The following is a 16,781-nucleotide window of genomic DNA, read 5'->3' on the forward strand; positions in this document are numbered from 1 at the left end:
GCAATGACCGAGTTATGTGATAACTGCACGTGTGGTGAGAAAAGGTCGCTCTCACCACTGGTGCTTTATGATCGTGGACTAGAGCAGAATTGTTCTGATCTGTTAGAAAAGAGGACCTGCTGAGGAATCCAACCAATCTAGCAAGTAAATGAGAAGATGGGATATGAAGGTCTGTTGTCTTCTGTTATTCTACAAGTGATGGCATTTGGTAAGTCAATTAAGTTATGACTTTTAATCTAAACATTACGGTCTAAGGTAGGTCCTTTGTAGCATTTTGTCTCAGTTATTTATAAAACCTACGTAAGTCCGTTGAAACAGTGTTTTCAGTGTCACAAGTAATAACAAGGTGAATCCGTCTAAACAATGTTTTCTGTTTTAATTTGTCACCAGTAATAACACTATGATAAATCCATTTAAACAGTGTTTTCTGCTTTTAGTGTTGCAATTAAAAGGTAAATCTCTTTAAACGTAATTTCAATGCAAGACATGGGTTAAATTTATTAATACACAGCTTTCTACGTAATTGTTACATGTATATTATTTTTAACATTGAGAAGACTGTTAAAATATTATTTTCATTGTGTGTTAATGGACAGTGTTTTAAACTATCAATGAGTATTAAACAGACAGTAATGTCCGCTGCATCCGTCTTTACAACATCTTCTACCCTTGTTTCTAAACAGGTACTATTATGGTAATCCATATACTGCACATTTAATACGTACTAGAACTCAATAACAAATATTACATGACTTTCACCTGGTGAGAATTTAATTAGTGTTAAGAAAAGTGATCATTAGACGATCGGTGTTAGAAAACTTTATATACGTGCTTTCACCGAACTATTTCTCGCATTGAGCTGTGCGTAAACATAATTATTTGGGATTAGGCTCGGCATGGCTAAGTGGATTAAGGCGTTCGACTCGTCATCTGAAGGTCGAGATTCGAATCCCCGTTGCATCAAACATGCTCGCCCTTTCAGCCGTGAGGGCGTTATAATGTGCCGTCAATTCCACTATTCGTTGGTATAAGAGTAGCCCAAGAGTTGGCGGCGGGTAGTGATGACTAGCTGCCGTCCCTCTAGTCTTACACTGCTAAATTAGGGACGGCTAGCGCAGATAGCCTGTGAGTAGCTTTGCGCGAAATTCAAAAACAAACAATCATAGCTCTGGGTAAATTATTAACAATATTAGTTCTCAAGATATGATAGTGTTAGAGAAGGATATGGTGATGTACTGATACAATGTTAATTACAAAATGAACACTTACATTACTAATAATGGGTTGAAACTAAACCAGAAATTTTAGTCTTCCATTAAATCCCTCTGCTTACGAGGGGTTTACGTTTTTCGTTGTAATCTTTATGTAATTTGTTTGTTTTGGAATTTCGCACAAAGCTACTCGAAGGCTATCTGTGCTAGCCGTCCCTAATTTAGCAGTGTAAGACAGATAGTTATCACCATCCATCGCCAACTCTTGGGCTACTCTTTTACCAACGAAAAGTGGGACTGACCGTCACCTTATAACGCCCCCACGGCTGGGAGGGGGAGCATGTTTGGCGCGACTTGGGCGCGAACCCGCGACCCTCAGATTACGAAGCACACGCCTTAACGCGTTAGGCCATGCCAGGCGACTTTATGTAATATTTAGATGATTGTTTTACAAAGAACAGCCATAAAATTAACTTATGATTTGATTGGATAAATAGTTTTTTATTTTATAAAGTCGTTTGTGTGTATGTGTTTGTTACCTTATGTGACTCAACTGGCTTTCACATTCATTAAACTCACAATAAAAAACACAAACAGACAACTAAATTTTAGTTATAAATCGTGAGTCTAGCTATTATTCCTTATTATCAGCTACTCATACGATTGATTGAACCTGAAATAGAATTAAAACTAGGACGACTGGATATACTGGATGACAACTTTGTTATGACCTTTGCACCCCTTTAGCCACGGTTCTAAACTGACCTCCAGATGAAAATTAAACTAACCACATGATATATGATGTGATCTCTGCAGAGTTATAAATGACTGGGACAAACATGTTTTCAGTTAGGCTAAACGATATACAAAAATACACAAATGTTGCAGTGTCCAAAAGAGTCATGGTAATGGTGTAACGTCTAGTAAGTACCTTAATGGCTTAGATAGTTTCGTTGATAGGCTTCTCAAAGACATTAGTCATTCGAGTTTACCAGCAATGGCAAAAATTGAATAAAGTGTTTGATGCTAGGGGAGTTATGACCACAAACATTTAGTGGCAGATGGAGGAAAAAGACAGACAGGATAGTAAAGTGCAACCATCATGAAACAACAGACCAACTGACAGACACATTTAATACAGGACAATTCATGTCGATATCTAGCCGCACCTTACCAAGAACATTACAACAAACGGACAATAGCAAAGGAGATCACTATGTAAACTAGAGATCTCTTTACTAACAATAAAAAAGCACCTGGAGTGGTGTAAGAAGCACATACATTAAACTAAAGAGGACTGACCAGAAATTATGTAGTCCGACGATTAATTTTACCCTTTTTATGCACAGATTAGACAAGATAGATTTGTAAAAAGCCACACCAATAACTCGATCGTTTCGTGTGGTCTAGCTGATTACGTCTGGTGCAATCACAGCGGGTTTTCCTGGTATACCCTGGGCCCCTAAGTCCCGCTGGTAGGTCAAATGAAAGTCAAAGGTTACCTTAGTATCACTTCTAATCATGTACATCTAGTGATGTTAACTGTGGTACCTCAATGGGAGCCTACCCCCCACGTCCAAACCGTGCAGACACGATCTGAAAAGCATGATGGTGTTTTAAAAATCTCCATTAATACCAGAATCACTGAATAATAATTCAGTTGAGCACTTGTGGGACGACCTTAAAAGGCAAAATTTGCTAACAAGGTACTCTACTTGTCTCGCTCAGTAAACTGATTTCAATATTAATAAGATAATTTAGAAAACTTTCAGAACCTGATGAATTCTATGCCACGTCATGCAATGAGTGTTATTTAGGTAAAAAGTGGACCAATTTTTTATTAGGTATAAATTCTAATAATAACACAATACCAAAACATTTCATTATACTTCCCTCAGAAACCTTTAAAGAAATCAGAGACAGAGACTCGTGTCGCGTTGTACATGTTATCCAAATTAAACGTCACGTTTTGATAAGTTATTATTTATTAGCGTGATTCAATCTCCTCTTTCGACCAGATCTTGCGTTTAGTACATTAAAAATATCACTGATTAAAGGTAACACTGCGTTTTGATTAGTTCCAGTATTCCGCATATTAGAAAATCATTGGTTAGCGTGATAAAATATTGTGTTTTATCCAGTATAGCTTGGTTTGTTTTGAATTTCCCGCAAAGCTATACGATGACTATTTCTGCTAGCCGTCCCTAATTTAGCAGTGTAAGACTAGAGGGAAGGCAGCTAGTCATCACCACCCACCGCCAGCTTTTGGGGTACTCTTTCACCAACGAATAGTGGGATTGACCGTCACGTTATAAACGCCCCCACGGCTGAAATGGCAAGCATGTTTGGTGTGACGGGGATTCGAACCCGCGACCCTTTTGATTACGAGTATTTTATCTAGTAACAAATATGTTTCCTGTCCAATAAAACGTAACTGATTAGTGTGATGAGATATCGCGTTTTATCTAGTAATAAATATGCTTCCTACCCAATACAATATAGTTGATAAATGTTATAAAATATCGTTTTTTATCCACTAAAAAACCTGCTTCATCATTAATATTAATGAATTTTGTAATGAGCGAGTGTCCTAATAATTTTTGTGCTCGTGGTCAGACTTAAAGTACACCTTTGAACGTTTCGTAGGCTCACGCTATTGTTTTAAAATTTTCAATGCACTTTAACGTTCGTTTCTGATTATTCATAAAGCGTATCATTTTACAGAAAGGTTTTGGTGGTGTGTTACCATGTTGGAAAGTTTCGTATGGACTGTTTCTGTCTCGTTTTGGAGATGACATTTCGGACTCGATATATATCGATTTCAGTGTTCGTGACAGTAGAGTCGCATTAAAAAGCAATGCCCCTCAGTGGCTCAGCGGTATGTCTGTGGACTTACAACGCTAAAAACCGGGTTTCGATACCCGTGGTGGGCAGAGCACAGATAGCCCATTGTGTAGCTTTGTGCTTTATTCGAAACAACAACAATAATAAAAAGCAATTTTAGCATTTTACGAAGCGGGCAGGTTTAGGCCTAGATTGAAACAATATTTATCAACAAAAGAACTATTTTAGTTAAGATTTAGTTAGCATTATCTTGTAACGGCGACTTTAAAAACACCCAAATAATTAAACGAATCGATTAAAATATAAAATAAGTACAACATCAACAAATTAATAGTGACAGCTGGTTCTTGAATTTTTTAAGGAAATAAAACTAGAACTAAGTGGGAAAATCTTTCTTGTTCGGGTTTACCTTGAAATCCTTAGGCACCATTTTTATTATTCACTTTTGGCCATGAGCGCACACATCTTATTTATCACTTTAAGAGCTCGTAGAGATCGGTAAAGCCTATTAAATATTAAGAACACCAGTTTACTGGTTCTTTAGGTGAAGGTCTGTAAATATGATAGGCTTGACGTCACAAAGACGACAAAGTAAGTTTCGTTGGCGAAACGGGAGAATATTTCCGACCTAAATTCTTGCCTCGTGCTCCAACTTTGGGTCACGAGGAAGCTTGTAAGGCGTGGGCAGCGAGTGGCATGCATGATGAATAAACGGGTTCTTTTGGATGAGTTATCTGCTTCTTGTTAGGCTTAATAACTTAATGGATCTTCACGGATACTTAACAGACCAGTACCACATTCCTTGTGCAATGTTTCTTTTCCAAAGTGAAACGCAAATGAAAGCAGACCTATCCATATTAGAATAGTCGATCAAACGAGGTTCAGTGACGCTATTAAAAAAAAAGGCCAAGCTCTGGCAGATACTTAGGTGAACGAATGTAGGGTAACATTTGAATAAGTACAATTTAATAACTGAGGTAGAGTTTAGATGTCTGTTGATTTAGGGTTAGAAAACAGGGTCGGAAACGTGGTCACTTTGTTTTCATTTTCCCCAAATCAACGCCGTAACAAACTCTAAGGGTTTGAAATATGTTTAGGAAACAGAAACTAAATGTTCGATTAAATATCGTTTTAAACTATGTAGAACATACGTAACGTATTTCTTTCTTGATTGTTTTTGCAAATCTACACAAAGGGTTATCCGTCAAAAGCCGTCCCTAATTTAGGGCCAATAGACAAGAGAGAAAAAGCAGCTATTCAGCATCACCTACCGCCAAGAACTGTACAATTATTTTTGCCTGACCGAGTAGTGGAGTTAACTATTATTTTTATAGTACACCCACGATCCAGGAATATGAACCATGGACCCTTGTCTCAATATATTCCAAAACAATATGATATACTTTTTCACAGCCCCTCGCAATTTCTTTTAGTGGTTCTGTGTAATGTTTATGGTTACTTTCAGACGTAAATGTTTAATAAAACTAAATATTTGTGTAAAGTTTACATTCGATTCAACAAAAAACTTTGAGAGTGACAAAAACTGATTTCATGGGTATTTAAGACCACCCACTCTTGGACTACTATTTTACCAACGAATAGTGGGATTGACCGTAACATTATAACGCCTTTATGGCTGAAAGGGCGAGCATGTTTAATATGATCGGAATTCGAACCCGCGACCCTTAGATTACGAGTCGATTGGCTTAACCACCTGGCTACCTCGGGCCCTCGATTAAGAAATCACAGCATTAATGAATCATTAATTAGAGCAATTTACATAGAGTTAAGATATACTCTTGTTACTACCTCTTGATAACACCTAAATCTTTCAAACGCTATTCGTCCACTCGTTTGGAGCAATGAAATCTGTATGCGGGATTCTGAAAAACTGTTACTTAACTGAATTTAAGTAATCTCCCATCCAAGAAACTCTTTATGAGTTATTTCTGTTCCAGATAAGTACCTTTGAATTATTTTTGATCCATAAATCTGTTTTTGAGGTATTTCTCATCCAAAAACAAACTATCAGAGTTACCTTCAATTCATGAACCTGTCTTTAGTTGGTTCTTTTTACAAGTAAGTGCTACTGAGTTATTTTTAACCCAGAAACCCAATAAACCTTGTTTTAAATGTTTCTGATTCAGCAAACTGTTTTAATTTTTCTTTTGTATCAGTAAACTGTTTATGAAGTGTTTCTGGTTCAGTAAACCATTTTTAAAATGTATCTAATAGAATTAAATGTTTTTGAAATAGTTTTGAATCAGTAGACTGTTTTTGAAGTGTTTCCGATCAAATAAATTGTTTTTGAGCAATATGTGAGAAATAAAGTTCCAAAACAGCACATTGGCATTCAGGAAACAAATTTAGTTTTTACAATTTTCATAATTTGGAAATATAAAATGAGCAGCTTGGATGGCTTTTAATTTCACTTTACTCACACTATAGCCTAACTATCTACTTTACCAAAGCTTGTCACGAGCTTAATTTGTTTTTAAAAATGGAAAATATTTTGTTTTTAAAGTTCTCACTTTCAGTCTATTGTATCTTACAGTATTATGTATATTTTTACTTGCAGAATAAAGTTTTCTTTTGCATTTCATTTTAATATAACTGTAACACAAGAAGCAAGAATAACGTAAAAGACAAGTACTATAAATTCAATATGTAACTTATGTTTAATGTTAACGTATGAGTTAGTAAATGATAAAAAGGCACAGGTTCATATTTTGTAAAAAAATGTGAGCTCACAGTGACACCCATAACCTTAAGCACTGTTCGCAGAACTATCAAACGCCGGCATGTGCAAAGCACAGTTCACTGTAGTTTATTTCTGTAGTAGGGGTGAATGCATAGCATAATATAAAAGACTGTTTAACGAAGATATTATCAATTAGTTTATTTTATGAATTAATAATTTATGCTTTTTTACTGTTTTTTTTTTATAATAAGAGAGTTAAAAGCAGAAAGTTTTGTTTATTGGAAGTTGTGTTTGCAACTCATTGAGGTATAGAATATAGTAAACATACGATTTAGAAATAAACACATAAATAGTATGAGATGAGGGTGAAACTACAGCCAGACAAGGACAGCAATGGGTTGGTTGTAAGGTTAGCTTCGGTGGAATTGAAAGGTCTGCAAATTAACATAGGCCTAACGGTTAAGATGTTAAAGTAACACTAACAGTAGAAAAATAAGAATAATTTTTTCTGTCAATGCGTGGTTCTAAAATAATCGAATCAGCCTGAGTGAACTTTGACAATAAGAATAGATGATATTTTGAAGAAAAAAAAACAAGTGATTACTGGAAGAGCAGTATACGACCGTGGCCACTTATTCCATAACTGAAAGTGATTTAGGCGCCAAATATTAGTACGATAGAAATATAGAAAAGATAGTTCGGTTTGTTAATTGAAATTCTAAAGTAACTTTACATACGTTTAAATATATGTATTATTTTGAAAACAACTGAAATCAGTGCTATTCTTTTATCTTTAAATTTATCGCGAACGAATCGCAGACACCTGCTAACGTAAAATACTAAGCCTAACAACAACCAGTATATATAGTTATACTAAAAAGAGTTATAAGCCCCTAACACACAATTGGCGAACACAACTTTAACATTTGATAATTCATAAAAGTTTAGAAGTAATTATATTTATTTTTTTTGTTATCCTCCAATTACTCATTTACCAATTGTTTTGATTGAGAACATAAAAACTAAAATTTAATAAATTTCAAAATAATTTCACATTTTTGATTATTCAGTACGTTTGAAATACCCCATTGCACGTGATAATTAGTAACTGATCTCTGGGCCCGACATGGCCAGGTGAATTAAGGCGTTCGACTCGTAATCTAAGGGTCGCGGGTTCGAATCCCCGTCGCACCAAACATGCTCCTACTTCAACCGTGGACACGTTATAATATAACGGTCAATCCCACTATTCGTTGGTAAAAGAGTAGCCCAAGAGTTGGCGGTGGGTGGTGATGACTAGCTGCCTTCCCCTTAGTCTTTCACTGCTAAATTAGGGACGGTTAGCACAGATAGCCCTCGTGTAGCTTTGCGCGAAATTCAAAAACAAACAAACTTTATCAGGGCTTATATACTTTTGAAATATGCTTTCAACATGTAATAAATTAATACGACGAATTTTTTTTTGTTTTTAAGCTTCTTGTCAGTTCCAGTGTCCCTCACCTTCCGGGTTCTATCCGGATACTGTCTACTGTGATAAATACTACGAGTGTAGAGGTGGGAAACCAATTGAGAGATTTTGTGAAGATGGCTACGTGTTCCGTATAATCAGTCCTCTATATTCACGTTGTGATTATCCATTCAACGTCGACTGTAGAAACCGAGAAGAACGACGTAAGTTTATCTAACCTTTTCTTGCCTATCTGTCGTTCTGTGCCCCCCAGTGGATACAACGTAAGTTTATCTTACCTTTTCTTACCTATCTGTCGTTCTGTGGATTAACGGTTTGTCTGCGAACGTACAACGCTAGAAACCGGGTTTCGATACTCGTGGAAGGCACAGCCTACTATGTAGCCTTGTACATAACCTCACACAAACTATCATTCTATATTTATTACTCGACTGAACAGTTTAATTATCTTAATGTGACAGTCGGATTATTAAAATAAATTATCCTAAAATATTCTTCCAAATCAATCAAAATAGATTTTATTTGAAAATCTAATTTCTAAAGCAAGTTGAATCAGCGAGATTAAAAAAATCGATATTTTTTGATAGACCGTCACTTGTTTGATAATCTGTAACTATTTTTTAAAACTTTGAGGCTTCACACAGGACCAGCCCAACCTTCACCTTACTGTCCACGAAGATTTGGATTGTTTCGAGACCCTAACCCTGGCAACTGTAGCTACTTCTGGCAGTGTGTGAACGGCAGAGCTACTAGTCACCGATGTCAGGACGGGTTAGCCTTTCATCCTCGGAAAGGAAATTGTCACTGGCCTCATGCCGTCCCAGGATGTGAGCAGACACTGGAAGGTAAAGTCTTAAGGTGTGAAACGTGCACAACAGAAAAATAATAAGCATCGCAGACTTTCACATTTAAAAAATTCTTAACCTAACGTAATGTCTTACAACACGTAGTTCGAGCTTCAAACGAGCTGCTTCCTCTACTAGAAACGGACAAGAAATATTCATTACAGCTACAAATGATACTATATCTGCTGTCAATGTTTCTGTAAGGGTCGGATTCTACACAGTAGGTGTCTGTGAATTGTTGGTGATATATTTCAACAACAAACAGACAGCACACAGTCCACTTGTTTTAAAATAATCTTAAAACGAGTCAAACGTAGATACAAATGATAATCATAGTTGTATCCAGAGCTTTAAGCAATTGTCTCTTTTTCGTCAAATTACACATAGGTTGGTTTAGTTACTTTAAAACACCATTTGACAAGGCATTCTTCTTCTCTATTCTGTTATAACAATATAACTTGTGATAATTTCATTTCAAAAATCCCCACTATACGCTGTTTGTTGCTAAACTCGCAATAATTCAGTTTAGACCTGTCTGTCTCTATCGAACTTCATCTTGAACGCGTGTTTATATCCCAACAGAGACCTAGAACGTTCTACACACTACTAGATATTATGATACAATAATACTCAATTAACACAACGCCGAAAAGCTACAAATAACTTTAAATTATATGACGTTTCTATGAAAAACTTTCTAACCCTAGAATTTCTCTTAAGCATAAACAGTACGCTACTGTACGACACCTATCGAGTAAAACCGTAATAAATTATTATAATTAACAATCAACAAGTATTTTCGATTTGCAAGTTATGGTCTTTATAGAAAGAAATTATTCATACGTCGTACGTGTTTAAATAAAAATTTCTTATTGAAGTTGTAGCTTTTAAAAACTAGTTACAATCACGCGCAAACTCAAACGAAACTAATCAACGATCATTAACAGAATAATATTATTAAATACTTTACAATGTTTACATGTGTTTAGTTTCGTGTGTATATAACTTGGTGGTAGGGTGAATTATGCGCTATCTAACGGAACGTGACATAGTTATAATCTTAACCGTTTTATTTCAATAAATAATTAACAGTCCTTTCGAAGCTTGTTGTAGAATAAAACAATAAAAATAAACAATCTTCGTAAATTAATCAATATAATGATTCGTTTGTTTCTTGTTTAAGTTCTTAATTTGTTTTCACATTAATTTTTCTTTCTAACAGAAATTCCAGCACGTTTTTCTCGAAGTGTATTGGTTATGATCTCCACCCACAACTGAATCAATCCGGTTTATGAAATTCATATAAAACAGGTTTACTTTAGGTGTCTAAAGACCTGTTTTGAAGCAGTAGCAATTGTATACTGTTATCTTCCTTTTGCGTGTAAACCTGATTTGTGGTTGTTTTGAATTTAAAATCTACACAAAATGATTTGCTCAAGTCTTTCTTTGAAATTGAACACGAAAGATTATTTGTGCTCTGCCCACCACGGGGATTGAAACCATGCTTCTAGCGGTGTAAGTCGGCAGACATGCTGCTGTGCCACTAGGGGGCTTTGTTCAAGTGATTTTTCTGAACGGTTATAGAAGTGAAAGTATGTTTAACAAGTGTTTTCAGTTAATGTGATATTCTACAAACCACACATTGTGTGTGTGTGTGTGTACATCGTAGATACATTATAGTTATTAAGAATTATAAATTTTAAACATATAACTAAAAACTGAAATGCGGTTACTACACTGAAAACCTCGTGATCAAATGTTTTGCAGCGGCATTTAAAACTATTAAAGTGGATTTCCTAAATTAAATTGTTAGGAATTACCCTATCATCCACGTTCCAAAATATGATGTACCTTAAACAATAAATGGGTCTGGCATGGCCAGGTGGTTAAAACACTCGACTCGTAATCTGAGGGGCCCGAGTTCGAATCCAGTCATACCAAACATGCTCGACCTTTCAGCCGTGGGGGCGTTATAAAATCACGGCCAATCCCACTATTCGTTCGTAAAAGAGTTGCCAAAGAGTTCGCAGTGGGTGGTGATGACAAGCTGCCTTCTCTCTAGTCTTACCCTGTTAAATTAGGCACGGCTAGCGCAGATAGCCCTCGAGTAGCTTTGTGCGAAATTCAAAACAAACAAACCCTATGTTATTGTTGTAGCTCTTAGCATGACTAAAATGTTCTACAACTACCTTTTGTATTTGTTGGTATAAGTAACAGCTCTCACTGAAACTAAGGGCGTAACACAATCAACTGTTTTAAAGTCCTTGAAGTAATTTAAATTGATAGATTAACTTAAACTTTTCCCTTCACTGGGGACGGGTTTTTTTGCTTGTGTACTATACTAGCAGTAAGTTTGTTCTTTAATTCAACAAATACTCGTATTTAAACCTGGCGCTTTATGGAAAACTGTTAGAGAATATGAGAGAAACATCGTTTTTAGTAAAAGATCTTTATGGTAAAATACTCGTTAATTATGAGAAAATATTTTAACCAGTTTTACTTTTCGATGTTTGGTTTCTTTGAAAGATTTATTATTTTTTAATTTATTCTTTTAATATATCACTCCTTATTCTGTTTCATAAGTATGATTTTTTAAATATTTTGAGGTTTAATGCTTCATTAAAACATTAAGTTGATTTTATTTTTAAAAGCGAAAGAATAATCCGATTAAAGATTAACCCTCTTCACTGTTCTCTGCAGCTGCCTATTTACATAGATATCTTTCCTTCAGACTCCAAGTAAGGATGTGTATTTGAACACAAACTGCTGTCATTTCCTTTTGTGGTAGCCAATACCACGTCTCGTTTAAACCAAAGGATAGGTCGAAGAGAAAACAACTTAAAGTTGTGAGATAACATTATAAACGTCCCCAGTGACACAGTAATATGTCTGCGTAGTTACAATGCCAGGACCCGGCATGGCCAGATAGTTAAGGCACTCGACTCGTAATCTGAGGATCGCGGGTTCGAATCTCCATCACACCAAACATGCCCTTTCAGTCGTGGGGGCGTTATAATATGACGGTCAATCCCACTATTCGTTGGTAAAAGAGAAGTCCAACAGTTGGTGGTGGGTGGTGATGACTAGCTACCTTCCCTCCAGTTTTACACAAGTAAATTAGGGACGGCTAGCGCAGATAGCCTCGTTTAGATTTTCGCGAAATTAAAAACAAAAAAAAAAGTACAACTCCAGAACCGGGTTCTGATATGTATGATGGACAGAGATATCCCATTGTGTATCTTTTGCGCTTAACTTCAAACAAACAAGTTCTAAAGTTTAGAAAGAAATGTTTTTTTTTCCATAGATAAATATGTGAAAAACACATGAACGCAAACCTCACAACAGTATTGTGATACTTCCTATCGTTGTAGGCTATAATTTTTGTTGTTTTGATATACTTATTAACCAGAGGGAGTTCTTTTCACATGGCTTAATGATTGATGAAGCCTAGAAATTTGATAAGTTTAGACCAATGTGAAATTTAAATTTCGACGTTTTTAGAAGTACATAGAATGAATGAGTTAATTCAGTTTAGAGTTAATTACTGAATCAGTGATCACGTAACTTAACGTATTTGTTAGCGAGAAAATTTTGCGAAAGAACTATTGATCAATTTTGCGAGTTAGGCCTACTATTAGTCTCTGAATTTCTGTTGAAACCATGTTTGGAGAGTTTGGTCTACAAGTGAGCATAATCTGTATACAGCAAATAATTTTATTCTCGAAATAAACTTACTTGTTATAGTTATGTGAACTGGGTTTCGCGTGAATAATCTAAAACAACCCACCCAAAGATGGAGCACGCATTCAATAATATTTTGTAACTTGATAACTTACAGCCTAGAAATAACTCGAATGCATAGAAAATACATGATTTAGTTATTACGTGATGCACTAAAAATGAATATGACCTGTCATGTACGTCACAGTCGTTGCTAAGACAGGTTTAGCTGTTTTCTGATCATCAAAACCACTAGATCACATGATCCTGAATACAACCAACAAATTCGGATCGCTTAAGCAAAGTACGTGTGTTTTCATATAGCCAAGCCACATGGGGCTCTCTGCTGAGTCCATCGAGGGGAATCGAACCCCTCATTTTAGCATTGTAAATCAGTAGACTTACCACTGTACCAGCGTGAGGCTTTAAGCAAAGCATCATGAAAAGAACCATTACCATTATAAGTAGGCTCTCGTTTCAAATGCCCGTTTTTATTAGAAACTCTCTCAAATTAAGGGGTTAGTTTTTGCAGAACAGGTTTTTCAGCGTGGTGCGCATAGCACATAACCAATCAAGTTGTGTCGCACGTTTCGGTACAAAAACAAGTGTTTTTTATTTTATTTATTTTTTTTACCGGTTATTTACCATCCGTTGACCACCACACATTCTCTTTGTGGTGGTCGTATTAATTTCCAATTAAATCTCATAATCGGTGTAATTTGTAAGTTATAAACTATGTCGGCTTTCACGTACAATAATTTTATTAGGACATGAATGTACACCTTTGTAACATATATGGATGTTCCAAAACAAAAATCTTTGTCTCAGATAATCAGTGATGTCGAGAAACCCACTTGTTGAGAAATTTTATATGCAAAAACGGCTCGTTTGGGTTGAGAAAATATTTTACATAGAAGAGCGAACAACGTTTCGACCTGACGATGACCAAAGAAGGTCGAAACGTTGTTCGCTCTTCTATGTAAAATATTTTCTCAACCCAAACGAGCCGTTTTTGCATATAAAATTTGTCTCAGATATATTTAACTTTTTGGACTTGTACTCGGAGGAGACACTGGCCTCCTTACGGTGAGTGGCCTGGGGCAGATTGACAAAATTATTGTGGGGAATTCTATTCCACGCCTTGTGGGCACGCGTAGTGCAGTATTCAAGAAGATAGCTTTAAAAGTAGGCATTGCTTGTTGCGTTTTGTAGCTACAAGGGAGGCTAAGATACACTTTAGAAGGTTTTTTTCTGCCCTACCAACTCCCTCCATGTTATCGTCATGCCCCCTAGTGGTATACCAATATGCCTGCATACGTGCATCGATAAAAAACCGGGCTTCGATACCATTGGTGGGCAGAGCACAAATAACCCATTATGTTCCTTTTGTACTTAATTCTAAAGAAAGTTATCGTCGCCCTAACGTTCTTATCCAATTATTTTGAGAATTTACACACGTAATATAAAATTCCCATCAATGTGACTTTTGATTCTATATTTAATTTACACGTTATATATTGTTTAAATATTCGTTGATAGAATTGTTTTCTCTTGCCTTTCAGTTTTGTTTTTGTTAAACCTTCAACTATAGAAACAGGTTTCACTAAGATGTTTAAAATGTAAATATTTAAAACGTAAAATTCGTCTAAACGTTCTTTAAAATTGGTGAGAACGAAAAAAAAATTGAATTTTACGTCAGTATTATTTTTAAAATATTAATTTCTAAGCCTTACAGCCGTAAAGCATATAATATTGATAATTATGTAGTTAACATTATACGCAACAGATGGCGCCAAGTAGAATATGTGGTTTAATAACACCCTTCATGATATTTAAATTCTAACTCCTATACCAAAACTGTTTGTTTGCCACTAACTCTCTTAAATAAAACTGGTTAGCTTAAGTAATATATAAACAGTTAAATAAAAATAACACATTTCATCAGGATATTGATGAAATAAGGCCAGGACATTTCTAATAAAGTAGAATATTATTATTCATTACTATATCGGCTAGTATGCATAAATTTTTTTCACAAAGAAGATATTTAATGGTAACTTAGTACGCTAAATTTGAATTTATTACAGTTCATCAGGGGTTTAAGTGTCCTCAGAAAACTCCTACAGTTTTACAAGCGTTTGGTTTAGCCCCTCGGTACCCTCATCCAAACGACTGTAACAAGTTTTTAATTTGCTTATATGGACGGATCCCAAGAATGATGGCGTGTCCTCGAGGGAAAGTTTACAATACTGTGAACATGCAATGTGATAAACCGGAGAATGTTCCAGAATGGTGAGCTTATTTGTACCGTTTATCTATTTCAGTTGTTTTATATTTTTTTATTGATTGTTTAACGATCCCTTAGCCCAGTGTGGATTAAAACGCTTATAGTCGGTACTACCTAATATCCTAATTAAAGCTCCTCAGTGGCCCAGCGGCATGTTTGCGGACTCGCATCGCTAGAAACTGTGTTTCGATACCCGTTGTAGACAGAGCAGAGGTAGCCCATTGTGTAGCTTTATGCCTAATTTCAAACAACCCAAAACCTGATTTGAACTGTTTTGTGTTCAAAGTGTTTTTGGCAAGTGTCGTCACTGATTTTGATATATTACAAGTGATTTTTTTATAGAAGTAATACATTCTACAGGAAGTAACAAGTTTCTGTTCAGTGTTGTACACTTTTGTATGTGACGCTACATGTGTTACTGGACCTTAAGTTACAATTCAACAAAAAAAAAAGATAATTACTAAAATGTGTTACAAATATTACATACACGTATTGTGGTTGTCTTAACAAAAAAAAATTGTATTCAGGCAAATATATGAAAATTATTAAAATAACCTATAATTTCACTTCTTTCTAATCCCTTAGTTATTTGACTCCACCACCACCATGTCACAGCGGCGTGTCTGCGGACTTACCATGTTAGAAACCAGGTTTCAATACCCGCGGTGGGTGGTGCACAAATAGCTCATTGCGTTACTTTGTGTTTTAACTATAAACAAACAGTTTCTTTTTTCAACTGCCCTCTTCACGGTTGCTCAATGGTAAGCCCGAGGGCTTATAGCGCTAATACATGAAGTTCGTTGTTATTGGGCACTGCACTGCAAGCCTGTTGTTTGTGTTTAAGTCTCTCCAGATTACTACCCCTTAAATTATGTTATTTATGCTTTTCTGTTAAACACTTTTAATGTAAAAGTAATTTTTACGACGTTTTGAACTGGCTTAAGTGGTTTAAATATATATATATGTTTATGTTTATTTTATACACACGGAGAATAACATGTCTGTTGGTTTTAATTCTCTGCTTTCAGTATATTCTATTACAAAGAAAGGTCAACGGGCAGCAAACAACAAAATGCTATTCGCTGATGTTCGAGTACGACTTAGGAAATATTAGGACTTTTTTAAAAGAATATTTCGAATGAAACCTGATACTGAAAATATGTAATATGTTTTAAATCTATTGGTATTTTTTGTCATATTGCGAAATTCCCCGATTCTTGATAATGTAAGTTTATTAATAAATGATGATTAAACTTGTTTTACTAAACTTTAAAAACTGTGTTTTTATTTTAGAGAGAATCGCTATGTGTGTGTATTGTTTTGTTTTGAATTTAGCAGTGTAAGACTAGAGGGAAGACAGCTAGTCATCACCACCCACTCCCAACTCTTGGGCTACTATTTTACCAACGAATAGTGGGATTGACCGTCACATTTTAATACCCCATGGCTGAAAGGGCGAGCACGTTTGTGACGTGGATTCGAACTCGCGACCCTTGGATATATATTATTAGTTAATTTAAATAATTATCTCTACATGAATTTAAATTAAACAAAATCATGAGGAAGGACTGCGTTAAAAACAGTAAATTCCAATCTCTAATTATGTTATGTTATAACCGTAAAGTGTTCAAGCCACAAACCAAAACATATTAACATGATATTAATTTTTATTTTAAATACGCTGCACACTAAAAAAAAAACAAAA

At 35.4% G+C, this 16,781-nt stretch overlaps 1 protein-coding gene across 1 annotated transcript; it reads left to right on the forward strand.

Annotated features, from left to right (window-relative positions):
* On the forward strand, positions 1–16,329 carry LOC143245262 (protein obstructor-E-like). Its single transcript, XM_076491419.1, has 5 exons — positions 1–208; positions 8,230–8,427; positions 8,869–9,069; positions 14,877–15,081; positions 16,105–16,329. The coding sequence occupies exons 1-5, from the start codon at positions 157–159 to the stop codon at positions 16,160–16,162; spliced, it is 714 nt and encodes a 237-aa protein (XP_076347534.1). The 5' UTR covers positions 1–156; the 3' UTR covers positions 16,163–16,329.
* The last annotated feature ends 452 nt before the right edge of the window (positions 16,330–16,781 follow it).

This window comes from Tachypleus tridentatus, chromosome 2 (assembly GCF_004210375.1).
Source record: "Tachypleus tridentatus isolate NWPU-2018 chromosome 2, ASM421037v1, whole genome shotgun sequence".
Classification (NCBI taxonomy): Eukaryota; Metazoa; Arthropoda; class Merostomata; order Xiphosura; family Limulidae; genus Tachypleus; species Tachypleus tridentatus.